Below are 15,319 nucleotides of genomic sequence, written 5' to 3'. Positions count from 1 at the left end.
TAATCCCAGCTACTAGGGAGGCTGAGGCAGGAGAATTGCTTGAACCCAGGAGATGGAGGTTACAGTGAGCCAAGATCGCGCCTCTGCACTTCAGCCTGGGCAACAAAGTAAGACTCCATCTCAAAAAAGAATAAGAATAATAATACAGAGAATACAGATCTGCAAGAAAACATACCAGTCTGATCATTGTAGTTAATTTTTGTGGGAAAAAGTAGCAAGAAAAGAGATCAGGGTTATGAGTTACAGTCAAAAGAAATTAAACTTTATAAGATTTTATTTTATACAAGGACAACATATTCCTGTATTAATTATGTAATCAAAAATCAACTCAGGCTGGGCAAGATGACTGATGCCTATAATCCCAGCACTTTGGGAGGCCAAGGTGGGTGGATCACCTGAGGTCAGGAGTTCCAGACCAGCCTGGCCAACATGGCGAAACCCCGTCTCTACCAAAAATACAAAAACTAGCTAGGCACGATGGTGTGCACCTGTAATCCCAGCTACTCGGGAGGCTGAGGCAGGAGAATCACTTGAACCCAAGAGGCAGAGGTTGTACTGAGCTGAGGTCACACCACTGCACTTCAGCCTGAGCAACAGAGCAAGACACTGTCTCAAAAGAAAAACAGAAAAAAGAAATGTCAATACTTTTAAGGCCAAGATTAGAAACTCTTCAGAAATCAGGTTGGGAGTTAAAAAAAAAAAAGATTTGAAACTCTTCCTTCTTCATTCATGATTATTAATATTACAAATTATTGTTTTCACAGATTAAGAATTATATAACAGAGATACAGGTATATATATTTCCCTACCACATAAAACTGTGTCCTTTCTTGCTGGTCTAACCCCTACTCCCATCTGCCCTACAAAGCCCTTCCTTCCCACATATTCTTTGGAATTGTAGCTCCGTGATTAGCCAGTATTCACCCTCAACACTTGTTCACAGGTTGGCTAACGACAGTGCTTCCACAGCAGCATCTCATGAATGCTGTTTGTCATTTAAAATCCCACCTACCTCAGGGGTCTGCAGATAAGAATAGGATCCTCTTTGCTTCTACTTTCCTTAAAACAATAAATCATTCTTTTCAGGCTGCTGTCAACAGAATACACCTTCTGACATCTGTCCTCTTACCAGCCTCCTGGTCATACCCTTTTAGTCTCTAAACACTTAACACTTGGCTCTCCACCCTCATTCCAAACATCATCCTGGACGGTCTTTTTAAAGTCCTGATTAGGTTCATGTGGCATATCTGTCCACTGCTTGGCCTCTCAGTTATAAAAATCTTTATCTCCCATATCCTTTTCCTCTATTCCACTTCATCTGCCACACCACAGTCACATCCTGATATTACTACTTACATTTTCCCAATTTCACCCCACTCTTGGGTCATGATCCCCTCTTGCCAGATTCCTCATTTAACTGTTTCCACCTAGACATTCTTCAAGGAAACCTTGACCTTGCATTGGCCCTTATATTTTCTCCCTAACACTAAGGACTCTTTTCTCTTTACTCCCTTCATTGTTCACTTTAGATTTCATGATCTTTTGTGTCAGTCACTCTCTTGCCAATACCACAAAGTCTCTTGTACATCTGCTCCTTCAGCCTATTCATCTGGAGAAACCAAACACTACACAAAGCCAATTATTTGTTTTCAGCTTTTTTTTTTCCAGAGAAAAGTTGAACACTGCCTGGAAAACAAACAATGCAGTCAACAGAAGCTTTAGACCACTAAGAATTAATGATCCCATGCCTTAGTTGAGTCTTCATTACGGCCCAACAAATGTACCATACTTCAGTAATTTTCTAGGACTCTCAGTAATTATCTGAACACTTCTTCAAAACTCTGACCATTCTACCTTCCTCCAATTTCACAGGACAAGATAATCAGATTATAATCCTTATCTTTCCAACAGCAAACACATAAATTGGACCGATGATTATTATACACTGTTTAACTTAAATGGTTGTTAAAATAGTAAAATTCTCTGATACCCTCTGAAATGTTCTTTCATTGCCCTTGCCATTTCCCTAGGACTTCTCTGACCTTCCCCTGATTCCTGGCTAAAGTGTTAATTGTTGATTTATCAGTCTTCCAAAACCCCATTCCAGCCCTAGACATGTGGCTAGTCCAATGGATGGTGATCAGGTCATGTTGGTTGTTAACTGTGTTGAATATCATCCCTTCCCATGAACCTTCTTTGCATCTTCAACTATAGTCGCTCCATAATTCTGCTTAAAAAAGAAGTGATAAAAGACGGGGCGGGGCGGGGGGGGGGATGAATGCACAAGGCTAGTCATTGCTGCACCGTTTCTTTTCTTTCTTTTTCTTTCTTTTTTTTGACAAGGATTCTCGCTCTGTTACCCAGGCTTCAGTTCAGTGGCATGATCTCAGCTCACTGCAACCTCCGCCTTTCGGGTTCAAGTGATTCTCCTGCCTCAGCCTCCCGAGTAGCTGGGATTACAGGCGCCTGCCACCACGCCTGGCTGATTTTTTGTGTTTTTAGTAGAGGCAGGGTTTCACCACGTCGGCCAGGCTGGTCTGGAACTCCTGACCTCAGGTAATCCACCCACCTTGGCCTCCCAAAGTGGTGCGATTACAGGCGTGAGCCACCGCATCGGTCTAATTTTTTTATTTTTAAAATTTTAATTAATTATTATTATTATTATTATTATTAGAGACAGAGTCTAGCTCTGTCACCCAGGCTGGAGTGCAGTGGCACGATCTCGGCTCACGGCTCCGCCTCCCGGATTCACGCCATTCTCCTGCCTCAACCTCCCCAGTAGCTGGGATTACAGGCGTGAGCCACCACACCTGGCCGTAATTTTTTTTTTTTTAAAGAAAACCCCACATATACACTCATGCAAAAATAGGATACTAGAAAATAAAATGTAAAACCAAAATTTAATATTGTCTTTTTTGGACATGGGATTGTGGGTGACTTTAAAATCCAGCTATTTCTACTCTTCTTATGATATATATTATGTGTAATCATATATGTAATACATATGTGTAATACGTTATATATAATATATATAATTTGTTGGCGGGAGGAACGAGGGAGAGCAGGTTTACAAAATCCGAAAAGCCAAATGCCCCAGTGGGAAAAAAGCCTCGATTTCCGTAATTCCCTGGTTAAAATCGAGGAACACCTTGGACTTCGAAGGCACTACCTGGGTCCCAGGGTGCACCATTCCTCTAATCCCGCATTTGCAGCAACATCTGGGAAGTCCCGAGAATGGGAATCGATGCCTCTTTTTCCGAAAGATAATTAAGCGTCAACAACAAAAAATAAACAAAAAGTCCATCTCGGCCCCAAAGCAGCATCGGCTGGCCTGCGAGATGCCCACTCAGGAGGCGAGTCCACAGCTTAGGACTGAAGCCCGGGTTCGGAAGCTATTGCGGAGATCGGAAAGGCAACGCTTGCAGCTGCAATGACGCGACCTGCCCATAAGTCTTTGCGCTCACAGCATCCCGGAAACCCACAGGCTAGTGCTTCCGGGCCACGTCGGCCCAGGAAGGCGCACGCACTAAGTATGGCGAGCTTCACTCCGCGCTCTTAGGCTGCCGGTGGGGCCTGCGAGTGCTTGGGAGCTGCCGGGGTCACAAGAGAAAGCCTAGCTGTCAATGACAGCCCCAGAGCGCCTGGGAGCCTTGCGATACCCGGGTGTCTGTAGGCAGCCAGCAGACGCGTCCACGCTGATCTGGAATCTTCCCTTGCCAGGCTCTGCCCCTCACAGGGATGGCAAAGGACATTACAACCTACATCCCTTCCCCGATCTGATGGCTTCAGATTGGCAGATTGTGTTTAAGTGGAATGCTCGTGGTGCCCCTTTGCTGAAATTTTATGGACTCAGTTTTCTCAAGTAGTTCTAATAATCGCGGGGGGAGAGGGGGCGGGAACGTAATTTCTGCGTCTGCCATTAAATACCTTTAAACCTTGGCTGCATTGCCGCTTTTATGGAATTTCACCAATGGTCTGTTATTTTTGAGTTCCCCTGATACACATCTTTCTTAATAACAAAATAAACAGCACTTTGGGAGGCCAAGGCGGGCGGATTACCTGAGGTCCGGAGTTCAAGACCGGCCTGGCTAACATGGTGAAACCCCCAGCTCTACTAAAAATACAAAAAATTAGTCGGGTCCAGTGACGCGCGCCTGTAATCCCAGCTACTCGGGAGGCTGAGGCAGAATTGCTTGAACCTGGGAGGCAGAGGTTGCGGTGAACCGAGATCACGCCACCGCACTCACTCCAGCCTGGGCTACAGAGCAAGACTTAGTCTTCAAACAAACAAACAAAAACAAAATAAAACAAGGCATGTAGCCAATATTCCCTGCCAATACTTGTTTTCTTTAGAAAATGTAACTTTTAAACATAATTTGACTTGAAACGGTTTCTTTTCAGGATTTATCATTTTTTATAGGTGATTCCAGTTCAAAATATTTATTGCATTAATATGTTGACAAATCGTCATTGCTGAACAAATTTTTTTATGTGCAATCATATGGAACATTTTGCATTTAAGGATGTTTATATATCAAGTATATAATCATTGGTAGAAACTGGGCAGGGCGCGGTGGCTCACGCCTGTAATTCCAGCACTTTGAGAGGCTGAGGCAGGTGGATCATCTGAGGTCAAGAGTTCAAGACCAGCATGGCCAACATAGTCAATCCTCGTCTCTACTAAAAATTCAAAAAATAGCGAGCGTGGTAGCATGCACCTGTAATCTCGGCTACTCGGGAGAATGAGATGGGAGAATCACTTGAACCCCAGGCGGCAGAGGTTGCAGTAAGCCAGGATTGTGCTACTGCACTCCAGCCCAGGTGACAGATCCAGACAGAGTCTGTCTCCAGAAAAAAAAAGGAAGAAAGAAAGAAACCTAAGAAAGCTATATTGCTTATACTCTTAACATTTCTAACATTTCACTACATTTATCCATTCTCAAAGGAACTTTCTCATCACAAGATTGGAAAATCTGTATTTCCCTGGCTTAGTATGACTTAATCATAACGTCTAAATTTGACTGATGTCCCAGGAAAGAAAACTTGTAAAACTACTCTGTTGCATTCTGTGTTTATGTGACATTTGAGATCTGCATATTATGCATAGCAATCTGGTTTTTAATATAATGTACAGAGACGGAAAAAGTTTTAGCGGTTTAGCTGCCGCTTTAGCTGCTTAAAGTAATATATGCATCATCTGCCCCCTTTGGTGGTAGGAATGTCAGATTCCATTCTCTGTAGGGTATTTCGTACAAATCTGTTAGTCACTGGAGGAATCAGAAACTAGACACACAACTGGTCCATCTGGCTGTCTGGTGGCAGCAGAGGAACTGGGATTTCCAGGGCAACTGACAGGGCAATAGAATGGGCAGCAGGGAGGAAATCTGGGGAGGTACATAAGATTTAGGTCCAATAGAAGCACTGTGCTTTAAATACCATCCTGACCCTCATTTATGTTTAATAACCTTTATATTTAAGATCTATCCACATTGCCTTCTTCCATTTTATTTCTTCAGATTTCTACATTGTATTACATAATATATGCTATCTTTCACTTACTGATTCATTTTGTAATAAGCATAGTTTGCCTCCAACTTTTTACTAACTTAATGCATTGTCTCTCACCCCAACTCCATTCCTCAACCAAGTCTGACTGGTCAAGAAATATCCAACACCTGGTATCAACCTGCGTGCTAGCAAATTAATAAACAATAAATGCTTTTGGAACCAATTTATGGAGGTCCTCAAAAACTGGGTGGTGTGTTTAATGGTAGGTCACAATTTGGCAAAAATAAATGTACAGAAAGCCATTTCCAGAACCAAAAAATGTCAGAATACAATTTGCCAAACAAATCTTCTAAATTACTAATCTGATGAATTGTTGATGCTTGTTAAAAAAGTTTAAGCCCTACTCATGCCTCAGCCTTGTCTGAGGCAAGCCCAGGAGCAGGGGCAGAGCATGAGTATACAAAACAAGACGAACTGCAAACTCCACTTCAGAAAAACTTCACGTATTTATGTATCAAAAGGCTGGAGTAAATGCAAAGCTAAAGTTCTGAAAAACTCTATTTGACAAACTAGCTTTCAACTGCTAGTAAAAAGCCTAGAAATTGGCTGGGCGTGGTGGCTTATGCCGGTAAGCCCAGCACATTGGGAGGCCAAGGCAGGCGATCACCTGAGGTCAGGAGTTCGAGACCAGCCTGGCCAACATGGTGAAACCCCGTCTCTACTAAAAACACAAAAATTAGCCAGGCATGGTGGCAGACCCCTGTAATGTCAGCTACTTGGGAGGCTGAGGCAGGAGAATCGCTTGAACTTGGGAGGCAGAGGTTGCAGTGAGCCGAGATCGCACCATTGCACTCCAGCCTGGACGACAGAGCAAGACTGCATCTATTAAAAAAAAAAAAAAAGCCTAGAAATTAAACAAAACTGGTTTTATTTCATAAGATGTCTAGAGATAGGCAGCAGCTGGTGTTGGGTGAGCAGCTCAACAATGTGGCAACTGGCATCTTCGTGGATCTCTTGGTCCTTCCTTCTGTCATAGTTCAAATAAGTCCTCCAGCTCCAGCCATGACTTTGGTGTTTATGGCAGTAAGAGGGGGAGGAGGTGGCCTAGCTGCATATGTTTCTTTAATCAGGAAGCAAAGTTTTCCCAGAATTCCCAAGGCCAAAGCTGTGTCCTGAGGCCACTGAGAGTTGTTAGTTGCAACAGAGGCTGAAAGGGGAGCAATTAGGCTTTCTGGGTTCTTTAGTGAGAGCAGGTAAGGGAGAAGGGGGTTGGGAATGGCTGGCAAATTGGAGCACCAACATTACCTTTGTGGATAATTTCTTTTTCAAAATGGGCAACTGATATGTGAAGAAGTATTTAACAACAATTTTAAGGTTGTAATTTGAAACTCAGTTGTGCTTTCAATCATGACATTTTTAACAGATGCATTTCAGCTATACTATTTTTTCTTGTCCCCCACTCCCCAACATTCTAGAATGAAACTAAAATAAAATTACTTAATCTTTCAAGAAAAAGTGGGAAAAAAATCAAAAGGCCAACAGTGACAAGATACTTTCAACTACTCTTACTGTCATTGTCCTTCTACACCAAAAAACATCTGGAAAACATCCCCACATCCTTTGGCATTTAAGAACTGATAGAGCTGACCAAAGTCCATGTGGTTTCCCCTGGCTCCATTAACACTGAACAATTTTTCTTCAAAAATGGAAAATTTCCTTTGTCTTTCCATTTCATCATTTGTACCATCAAAAGGAATGTCTTCTCGATGGCGGATTAAAATTCTCTTCCAGTTTAATTTTCTGAGTCTGAAAAGAAATTTCCAAAGTAAACATTTTCAAAATGTATAGAGCACATAAAACAGAAGTTATAAAACAGACTTTTCCTAGAAGTAGTCTACTTTTTAAAATTTTTATAACTTTTGTTTATTTAGTAGAGACAGGTCTTGCTATGTTGCTCATGTTGGTTTCAAACTCCTGGCTGCAATTGATATGCTGCCTCAGCCACCCACAGTGCTGGGATTACAGGTGTGAGTCATCACACCCCACACAAGAAATCTACTTTTATCTCAGAGGGATTTATTTTAATCAAATATGATTCTGATCATAATCCCATCCCCAAACTCATTTGTTGCCCTTACTACGGCCTTGTATCAGTAGTTTAGAAATGTAGGAATTACTGAATCCCAAACTATTAATGGATCTTCTCAGAAATTCATTTAGGATATCAGTAGAGAAATGAGAAGACTAGTGGCAATTCTTGTGCTTCTAGAAAGCCCCTTACTTCATAGGGCATACAGTTTGCAGCATCACTAAGATAAGGGAAGGATCAGATCCATGGAAGTGGATAGGGTCATAGTGTCTTGGGCAGGAGCTCAATTCATTCAGCGTATATTTACAGAATGTCTCCTATATGCACTTGTCAGGTGAGGGGGAAAATGCTGACTACATGTGATTTCTGCTGTATCCATCAACTTGAGATTGAATCCCCATAAAGATACAACCCCTGGGACATACTTATCTCCACATCTCTAATAGTCATGTGTTGCTTAACAATGGGGATACATTCTGAGAAATGTATCTTCAGGCTATTTTGTCATTGTACTACCACGATAGAGTGTACTTACACAAACCTAGATGGCACTTTTTTTGTATTTATATTTTTTCATATAGAAAAGCAAATGTCCCAGCACGATTACTGAATATCACTCTGATATTCAATAGTGGGAAGATCAAGTGCCATGTATCAGGTTTCCACATGTGCTCCATTATAATCTTATGGCACCACTGTTTTACGTGTGGTCCATTGTTAAGCAAAACATCACTAGGCAGCACATGACTGTATCTTGTTTAGTATTAAAATTTTAGACATGACTTCACATACATATGTGAAAGCAAACCTTGACCAGAATTCTTCACAGGCACTTTGTGGGCCTTCCACACAAACAACACCAGGTTTTCCAGGCATGCTAAACCCAGACAGGGAAAGCTCCTTTGCCCACTCTAGAATATTCTTTCTTTTGCATTTGTTGTAGATATGATGGCTGTAGATCCAGAGTCTCGTGAAGATGAGGTCAACTGACTGGACTGTGCTTCCTGTGGGGGGTGAAGATGAAGTATCTCTGCTGACATAGCCAGACGCGTGTTCTCTAACCCACTCCGTGGCATTCAGTATACAAACATCTCCATGACAATGTTTTTGCAGGAATGCAGTCAGATCTGTGTTCAGCTGAGTCTGCTGGGATCTACTCAATATTACTGATCTAACAGAAAAGATATAAGAAAATAATTGTCTTGGAACAGAAAACAAATTCGAGAGTTGCTTTTATTCTCAGATTAATTTGACCTCTAAAGTTGGCCAGAACTTCTGTAACGTACCTGACAGTAATTTCAGGCAGAACTGCCGGGTATTTAAAGGGAAGAATACAGGCCAGAGAAAACATCGCCTGATTAAAGAGAAGAAGAAAAAGTGCACTAACCAATGTTTTAAGTCTCAACATGTTTCAATCCTTCCAAAAGCAAAACTGAATTACCATTGCTTCCTCAGATACATCCAGGTTCATATTGATAGTAAAGTACACTTTTGAAGATCGCCCCTCCATTGTCTTCTTTTCAATACAATCTTTCAGCTCTGCTACAGCCAGTTGGTCATTCACCATGAGCTCATTCTCACCAGGGAACATACTGGCTAGCAGGTCTAACTCAGCAAGCTGGGCCTCCGCCTGCTCTATCTCAATCATTTTTGGACATGTGTAAGTTTCTAAGGAGGTAAAGACAAGAGAGACAATTTACATATGCAATCTTAGAAGAAATGAATACATCAACAAGGGCACTTACTAAAATTGTATTTGATTTCTTTGTAAATTGTACAATTTAATTAGTTTCTTCCCCATTACTCTACTTTCAGATATAATATGCTAAGTCCTATGCTAAGACCAGCCTGGGCAACATACTGAGACCATCTATAAAAAAACAAACACAAAACAACTTTTAATAGTAAGTAGACACCACATTCTTCTGTGTCTAGATAGTTAAGCGGATATTTTGAGCTACCATAAATGGGCAATTTCATCAAAGTAAACCAATTATGTAGTCAAAAAGCTGTATCAATAATGTAGCCAGAAGAGAGGATATGACTGGTTGAAATCTAGAATGAACAGAATAAGTCAGAGAGTTTGATTATGTGAATGGTCAGTTTCTTCTTTTTAAGTAAATATTGTTTATTAGTTTTTTTTGAGACAGGGTCTAGCTCTGTCACCCCAGCTGGAGTGCAGTGGCATGATCCCAGCTCACTGCAACTTCAACCTCCCAGGCCCAAGCAATCCTCCCACCTCAGACTTCTGAGTAGCTAGGACCACAGGTATGCACTGCCACGCCTGACTTCATTTTTTATTTGTAGAAACAAGGTCTTGCTATGTTGCTCAGCCTGGTCTCAACCTCCTGGGCTCAAGCAATCCTCCTGTCTTGGCCTCCCCAAGTGCTAGCATTATAGGTATGAGCCACTGTGCATGGCATTCATTAGTTTTTCTTTTTTTTTGAGACAGAGTCTCGCTCTGTCACCCAGGCTGGAGTTTAGTGGCACAATCTCGGCTCACTGCAACCTCCACCTCACCAGTTCATGCCATTCTCCTGCCTCAGCCTCCCAAGTAGCTGGGACTATAGGCACCCGCCACCACGCCCGGCTAATTTTTTGTATTTTTACTAGAGATGGGGTTTCATCGTGTTAGCCAGGATGGTCTTGTTCTCCTGACCTCGTGATCCACCCGCCTCAGCCTCCCAAAGTGCTGGGATTACAGGCGTGAGCCACTGCACCCGGCCCATTTATTAGTTTTTAAGAAGCAAAGGAACATAGAGAGAAAATAAATGCTAATTGTCCTGTTGCTTAAGTAACCCCTGTTAACATTAAAACATTTTAAGCATTATACATATATATACATATACATGTGAAAAATGCTGGTATAATGTAAAAATATGTACAATGTTGAGATATATACAGTATATATATTTAAAAAGTACCCAAAGGGGGTAATACATACTTTTTCCTCCTACTTCCTATCTCCCTCCCCACCAAATATATTTTGTAGATCCATTCACTGTCAACACATAGTGGTCTACCTCATTCTTTGTAAATGTTGGCTGTTATACTGAATCATGTAGATATGCCATAACTTATTTAATTCTTTACCTATTGATGGACACTTGGGTTGTTTCCACATTTTTACTAATATGAACAATCCTATAATGCAAGTTCTTTTTATATATATAGTACGGTAAACTGAATACTGTGTATTCAAGAATAAACTTATAGAGGTGGATTGTTGGATCAACAGATACATTTTTAGTCTTGACAGATACTGCCAAGTTACCATACAGAACAGAAGTTTACAATTGTACTCAGTCCCCTGCTTCTTTTCTTTAAAGGAAAATTCTTAATACATAGTTCCTTTTGGCCTAGCACGGTGGCTCACACCTGTAATCCCAGCACTTTGGGAGGCCGAGGAGGGTGAATAGCTTGAGTCCAGGAGTTTGAGACCAGCCTGGGCAACATAATGAAACCCTGTCTCTACTAAAAATACAACAAAATTACCCAGGTGTGTTGGTGTGTGCCTGAAGTCTCAGCTACTTGAGAGGTTCAGGTGGGAGGACTGCTTGAGCCCAGGAGGTGGAGATTGTAGTGAGCCAAGATCATGTTACTGCACTCCAGCCTGGGTGACAGAGCAAGACTCTGTCTCAAACAAACAAACAACCTAAACCATAGTTCCTTTTATCAATCTCTTCTTTTACAAGTCTCAAGCTTTATGTTTTTGTTTGTTTTTCTTTTTTGAGATGGAGTCCTGCTTTGTGCCCAGGATGGAGTGCACTGGCATGATCTCAGCTCACTGCAACCTCCACCTCCCTGACTCAAACAATTCTTCTGCCTCAGCCTCCCAAATAGCTGAGATTATAGGCACCCGGCACCACCCCCAGCTAATGTTTGTATTTTTTTTTATTATTTGTTTATTTATTTATTTTGAGATGTAGTTTTCACTCTTGTTGCTTAGGCTGGAGTGTAGTGTCGCGATCTCGGCTCACTGCAATCTCTGCCTCCAGCGTCCAAGCAATTCTCCTGCCTCAGCCTCCCAAGGGGCGAGATTACAGGCACATGCCACCATCCCTGGCAAATTTTTTTGTATTTTTAGTAGAGACAGGGTTTCACCATGTTGGCCAGGCTGGTCTCAAACTCCTGACCTCAGGTGATCTGCCTGCCTCAGTCTCCCAAAGTGCTGGGATTATAGGCGTGAGCCACTGTGCCCGGCCTAATATATCTTGATTAGAAAGGATTTCTCTACTGCAAGATTATTTTAAAATTCTTCTATTTTTTAAAAAAAAGTAGCCGGATGAGGTGGTAGGCACCGGTAATCCCAGCTACTTGGGAGGCTGAGACAGGAGAATCACTGGAACCTGGGAGTCAGAGGTTGCAGTGAGTTGAGATCGTGCCATTGCACTCCAGCCTGGGCAAAAAGAGTGACACTCCGTCTCAAAAGAAAAAAAAAATCTTCTATTTTCAATTTGGAATACATTTTCAATTTCTGCATTTAAATATTTGATCCATCTGCAATATACTTCAGTTTAAAAGGTAACAGAAGTTTCCAGCTTATTTTTGTTTTTCCAGTTAGCTAGCCATTTGTACCAGTACATCTTATAATACATTTGAAATGCTTCTTTCAACATATGTTAAGTGCCTATATGTATTTGAGTCTTTTTCTGGATTCTCCATTTTGTTATATTGATCTGTCTATAACATCATGTCCTAATACTCTTTTTTGTTTTTGAGACAGAGTCTCACTCTGTCACCCAGGCTGGAGTGCAGTGGTGCAATTACAGCTTGTTGCAGCCTTGAACTCCTAGGCTCAAGCAAATCCTCCTGCCTCAGCCTCCCAAGTATCTGGGACTACAGTCATGCTACCACCATACCCAGCTAACTAATACTCAACTCTTCAAATCACTATGATGGGTTAGTAAATTGTTCCTACTCTGTCTCTTCATAGCCATCAGTCTTCTTTTCTAGAATTCTTTTTTGGTATTTCCTGGTTCTTCTCACATATAAACATTAGAATAATTTTGTTAAGCTTTGAAAACAAGAAAAAATGGTAATTGCATTGCAATTAAAGATTAATGCACAAAAAGACGATTTGTTTATAACATTTTTTAAACAGCTTTAATGAGGTATAATTTATATACCATACTATACTATTGCCAAGCAAGATCTTTAAAATGTTAGCATCCCTTAAGGTTTGGTTGGGGACCTCTTTATCTTCTCTATTGTCTCATGGTACCAAGTATTATTGAATATTAAATGTCCACAATTCTCAAATTCTTATGATGTTCCATATTCTCGAGCCCCATATTTGTAAATTTAACTCTATCTATATATTTCTATTGGATGGTATATTAGTCCATTTTCTGTTACTGTAAGAGAATACCCGAGACTGGGGAGTTTACAATGAAGAGAAATTTATTTGGCTTCTTTTTCTGAAAGCTGGGATATCCAAGAGCATGGTGCCTGTGTTTGGCAAGGGCATTCTTGCTGAGTCATCCCATGGCGGAAGGCAGAGGGCAAGAGAGAATGAAAGCAAGAGCAAGAGAGATGAAGGGGCCAAACACATGCTTTTATCAGGAACCCACTCCCACAATAACTAACCCACTCCTGCAGTAACACCATTAATCCATTCGTGAGAGCTCTGTTCTTTATGCCTTCTTTCTCTTCTCCTTCTGGAACGCTGATGACAGGAAGGTTACATTGTTTGTTATATCCCTGCACATCCCTTCATCACCTCTGAAAGTTCCCACCTCTCAACACTATTGCATTGGGAGGAAGTTTCTAACACATGAACTTGGGGGCACACATTAAACCACACAGCAGAGAGCATCTCAGTTTCAACAGTTCTAAAACAGGTCTAAATGGCCGGGTGCAGTGGCCTATAATCCCAGCACTTTGGGAGGCCAAGGTAGGTGGATCACAAGGTCAGGAGATTGAGACCATCCTGGCTAACAAGGTGAAACCCCATCTCTACTAAAAATACAAAAAATTAGCCGGGCGTGATGGCAGGCACCTGTAGTCCCAGCTATTTGGGAGGCTGAGTCAGGAGAATGGCGTGAACCCGGGAGGTGGAGGTTGCAGTGAGCCGAGATGGTGCCACTGCACTCCAGCCTGGGCAACAGAGCAAGACTCCATCTCAAAAAAATAAATAAATAAAAGTAAAATAAAATAAAATAAAATAGGTCTAAAGTATATTTCTTTAATAATAACTCTATTATTATTTCTTTTCTGTTTAGAGAATCTATTTTAACCATTCTTTTAGGATAGGTCTGCTGGTGACATATCTAGATTTCCCTCATCTTAGAATGTCTTGATTTCCCCTTCATTTCTGCAGAATACTTTCACTGGACACAGTATTCTGGCCTATCAGTTTTTTACTTTCAACACTTCAAAAATGCTGTGCCTCTTCATCTAGCCTCTCTGATTACTGATGAGAAATCGTTCTCATTTGAATTGTTTTCCTTTATAGATAAGGTTCATTTTTGTCACTAATTTTATTTTATTTTATTTATTTATTTTTTTGAGATGGAGTCTTGCTCTTTCGCCAGGCTGGAGTGCAGTGGCCGGATCTGCAGTGCAATGGCACAATCTTGGCTTATCGCAACTTCCACCTCCCGGGTTCAAGCAATTCTCCTGCCTCAGTCTCCTGAGTAGCTGGGAGTATAGGAGCAGGCCATTACGCCCAGCTAAGTTTTGTATTTTTAGTAGAGATGAGGTTTCACCATGTTAAAACTCCTGACCTCGTGATCCAGCTGTGCGGCCCTCCCAAAGTGCTGGGATTACAGGTGTGAGTTGCCACACCCAACCTTTTTTTTTTTTTTTTTGAGATGGAATTTTGCTCCTGTTGCCCAGGCTGGAGTGCAATGGCACAATCTTGGCTCACTGAAACCTCCGCCTCCTGGGTTCAAGTGATTCTCCTGCCTCAGCCTCCTAAATAGCTGGGATTACAGGCGTTCGCCACCATGCCCAGCTAACTTTTTGTATTTTTAGTAGAGAAAGGGTTTCATCATGTTGGTCAGACTGGTCTCAAATTCCTGACCTCAGGTGATCTACCTGCCTTGGCCTCCCAAAGTGCTAGGATTACAGGCGTGAGCCACCATGCCCCGCCCCAAATGGTTTAGGTATTTATCCTAGGCAAACGCAATCCTAATTAGGGGATAGATTATATGGGCACAATTCTTATTTGTGACTTCTCAGAGTCTTGTTAAATCCCAATATGCACTGTGAATTTCCAAGAGGGGTGTTCAGTATTCTGTCTGTCTCCAGAACAGGTTTTTCCAGGCCAAATGACATTAGCCCTCCTCTCCACAGAACAGAGCAGGATTCCTTGCTTTGTCATGTAATCACCCAAATTTAAGTAGTTTAAATATAAGCATTTAAAGCATCATAGAAGATGGTGGGTAGCCTTGATAATATTTATACATATATTAACATATATTAATACATCTATTAATGTTTAATTTGAAGTTTCCTTTTCTAATAACTGTTGGAACTGCAAATATTCCTCCCTCCTTTTATTGCAATGTTTTCTTTTTTCAGATTATTTATTTATTTTTTTTTTTTTGAGACGGAGTTTCGCTCTGTGGCCCAGGCTGGAGTGCAGTGGCCGGATCTCAGCTCACTGCAAGCTCTGCCTCCCGGGTTACACCATTCTCCTGCCTCAGCCTCCTGAGTAGCTGGGACTACAGGCGCCCGCCACCTCGCCCGGCTAGTTTTTTGTATTTTTTAGTAGAG

The 15,319-nt window shown here is 41.6% G+C and overlaps 1 protein-coding gene across 1 annotated transcript in view; it reads right to left on the bottom strand.

Moving 5' to 3' along the window:
• Positions 1-6,419: 6,419 nt before the first annotated feature.
• The window catches only part of RWDD2B (RWD domain containing 2B), a 24,103-nt gene continuing 15,203 nt past the window's right edge, over positions 6,420-15,319 (bottom strand). The window contains exons 2-5 of the mRNA XM_011926480.1: positions 9,039-9,265; positions 8,884-8,951; positions 8,406-8,768; positions 6,420-7,314 (exon numbers count right to left, since the gene is read on the bottom strand). Of these exons, the coding sequence (XP_011781870.1) occupies positions 7,080-7,314; positions 8,406-8,768; positions 8,884-8,951; positions 9,039-9,265 (893 nt within the window). The 3' untranslated portion in view covers positions 6,420-7,079. The remainder of the gene's footprint in view (positions 7,315-8,405; positions 8,769-8,883; positions 8,952-9,038; positions 9,266-15,319) is intronic.

The sequence above is a fragment of the Colobus angolensis genome, unplaced genomic scaffold (assembly GCF_000951035.1).
Source record: "Colobus angolensis palliatus isolate OR3802 unplaced genomic scaffold, Cang.pa_1.0 Scaffold69, whole genome shotgun sequence".
Lineage (NCBI taxonomy): Eukaryota > Metazoa > Chordata > Mammalia > Primates > Cercopithecidae > Colobus > Colobus angolensis.
This window is presented reverse-complemented; position numbering and strand designations above follow the sequence as displayed.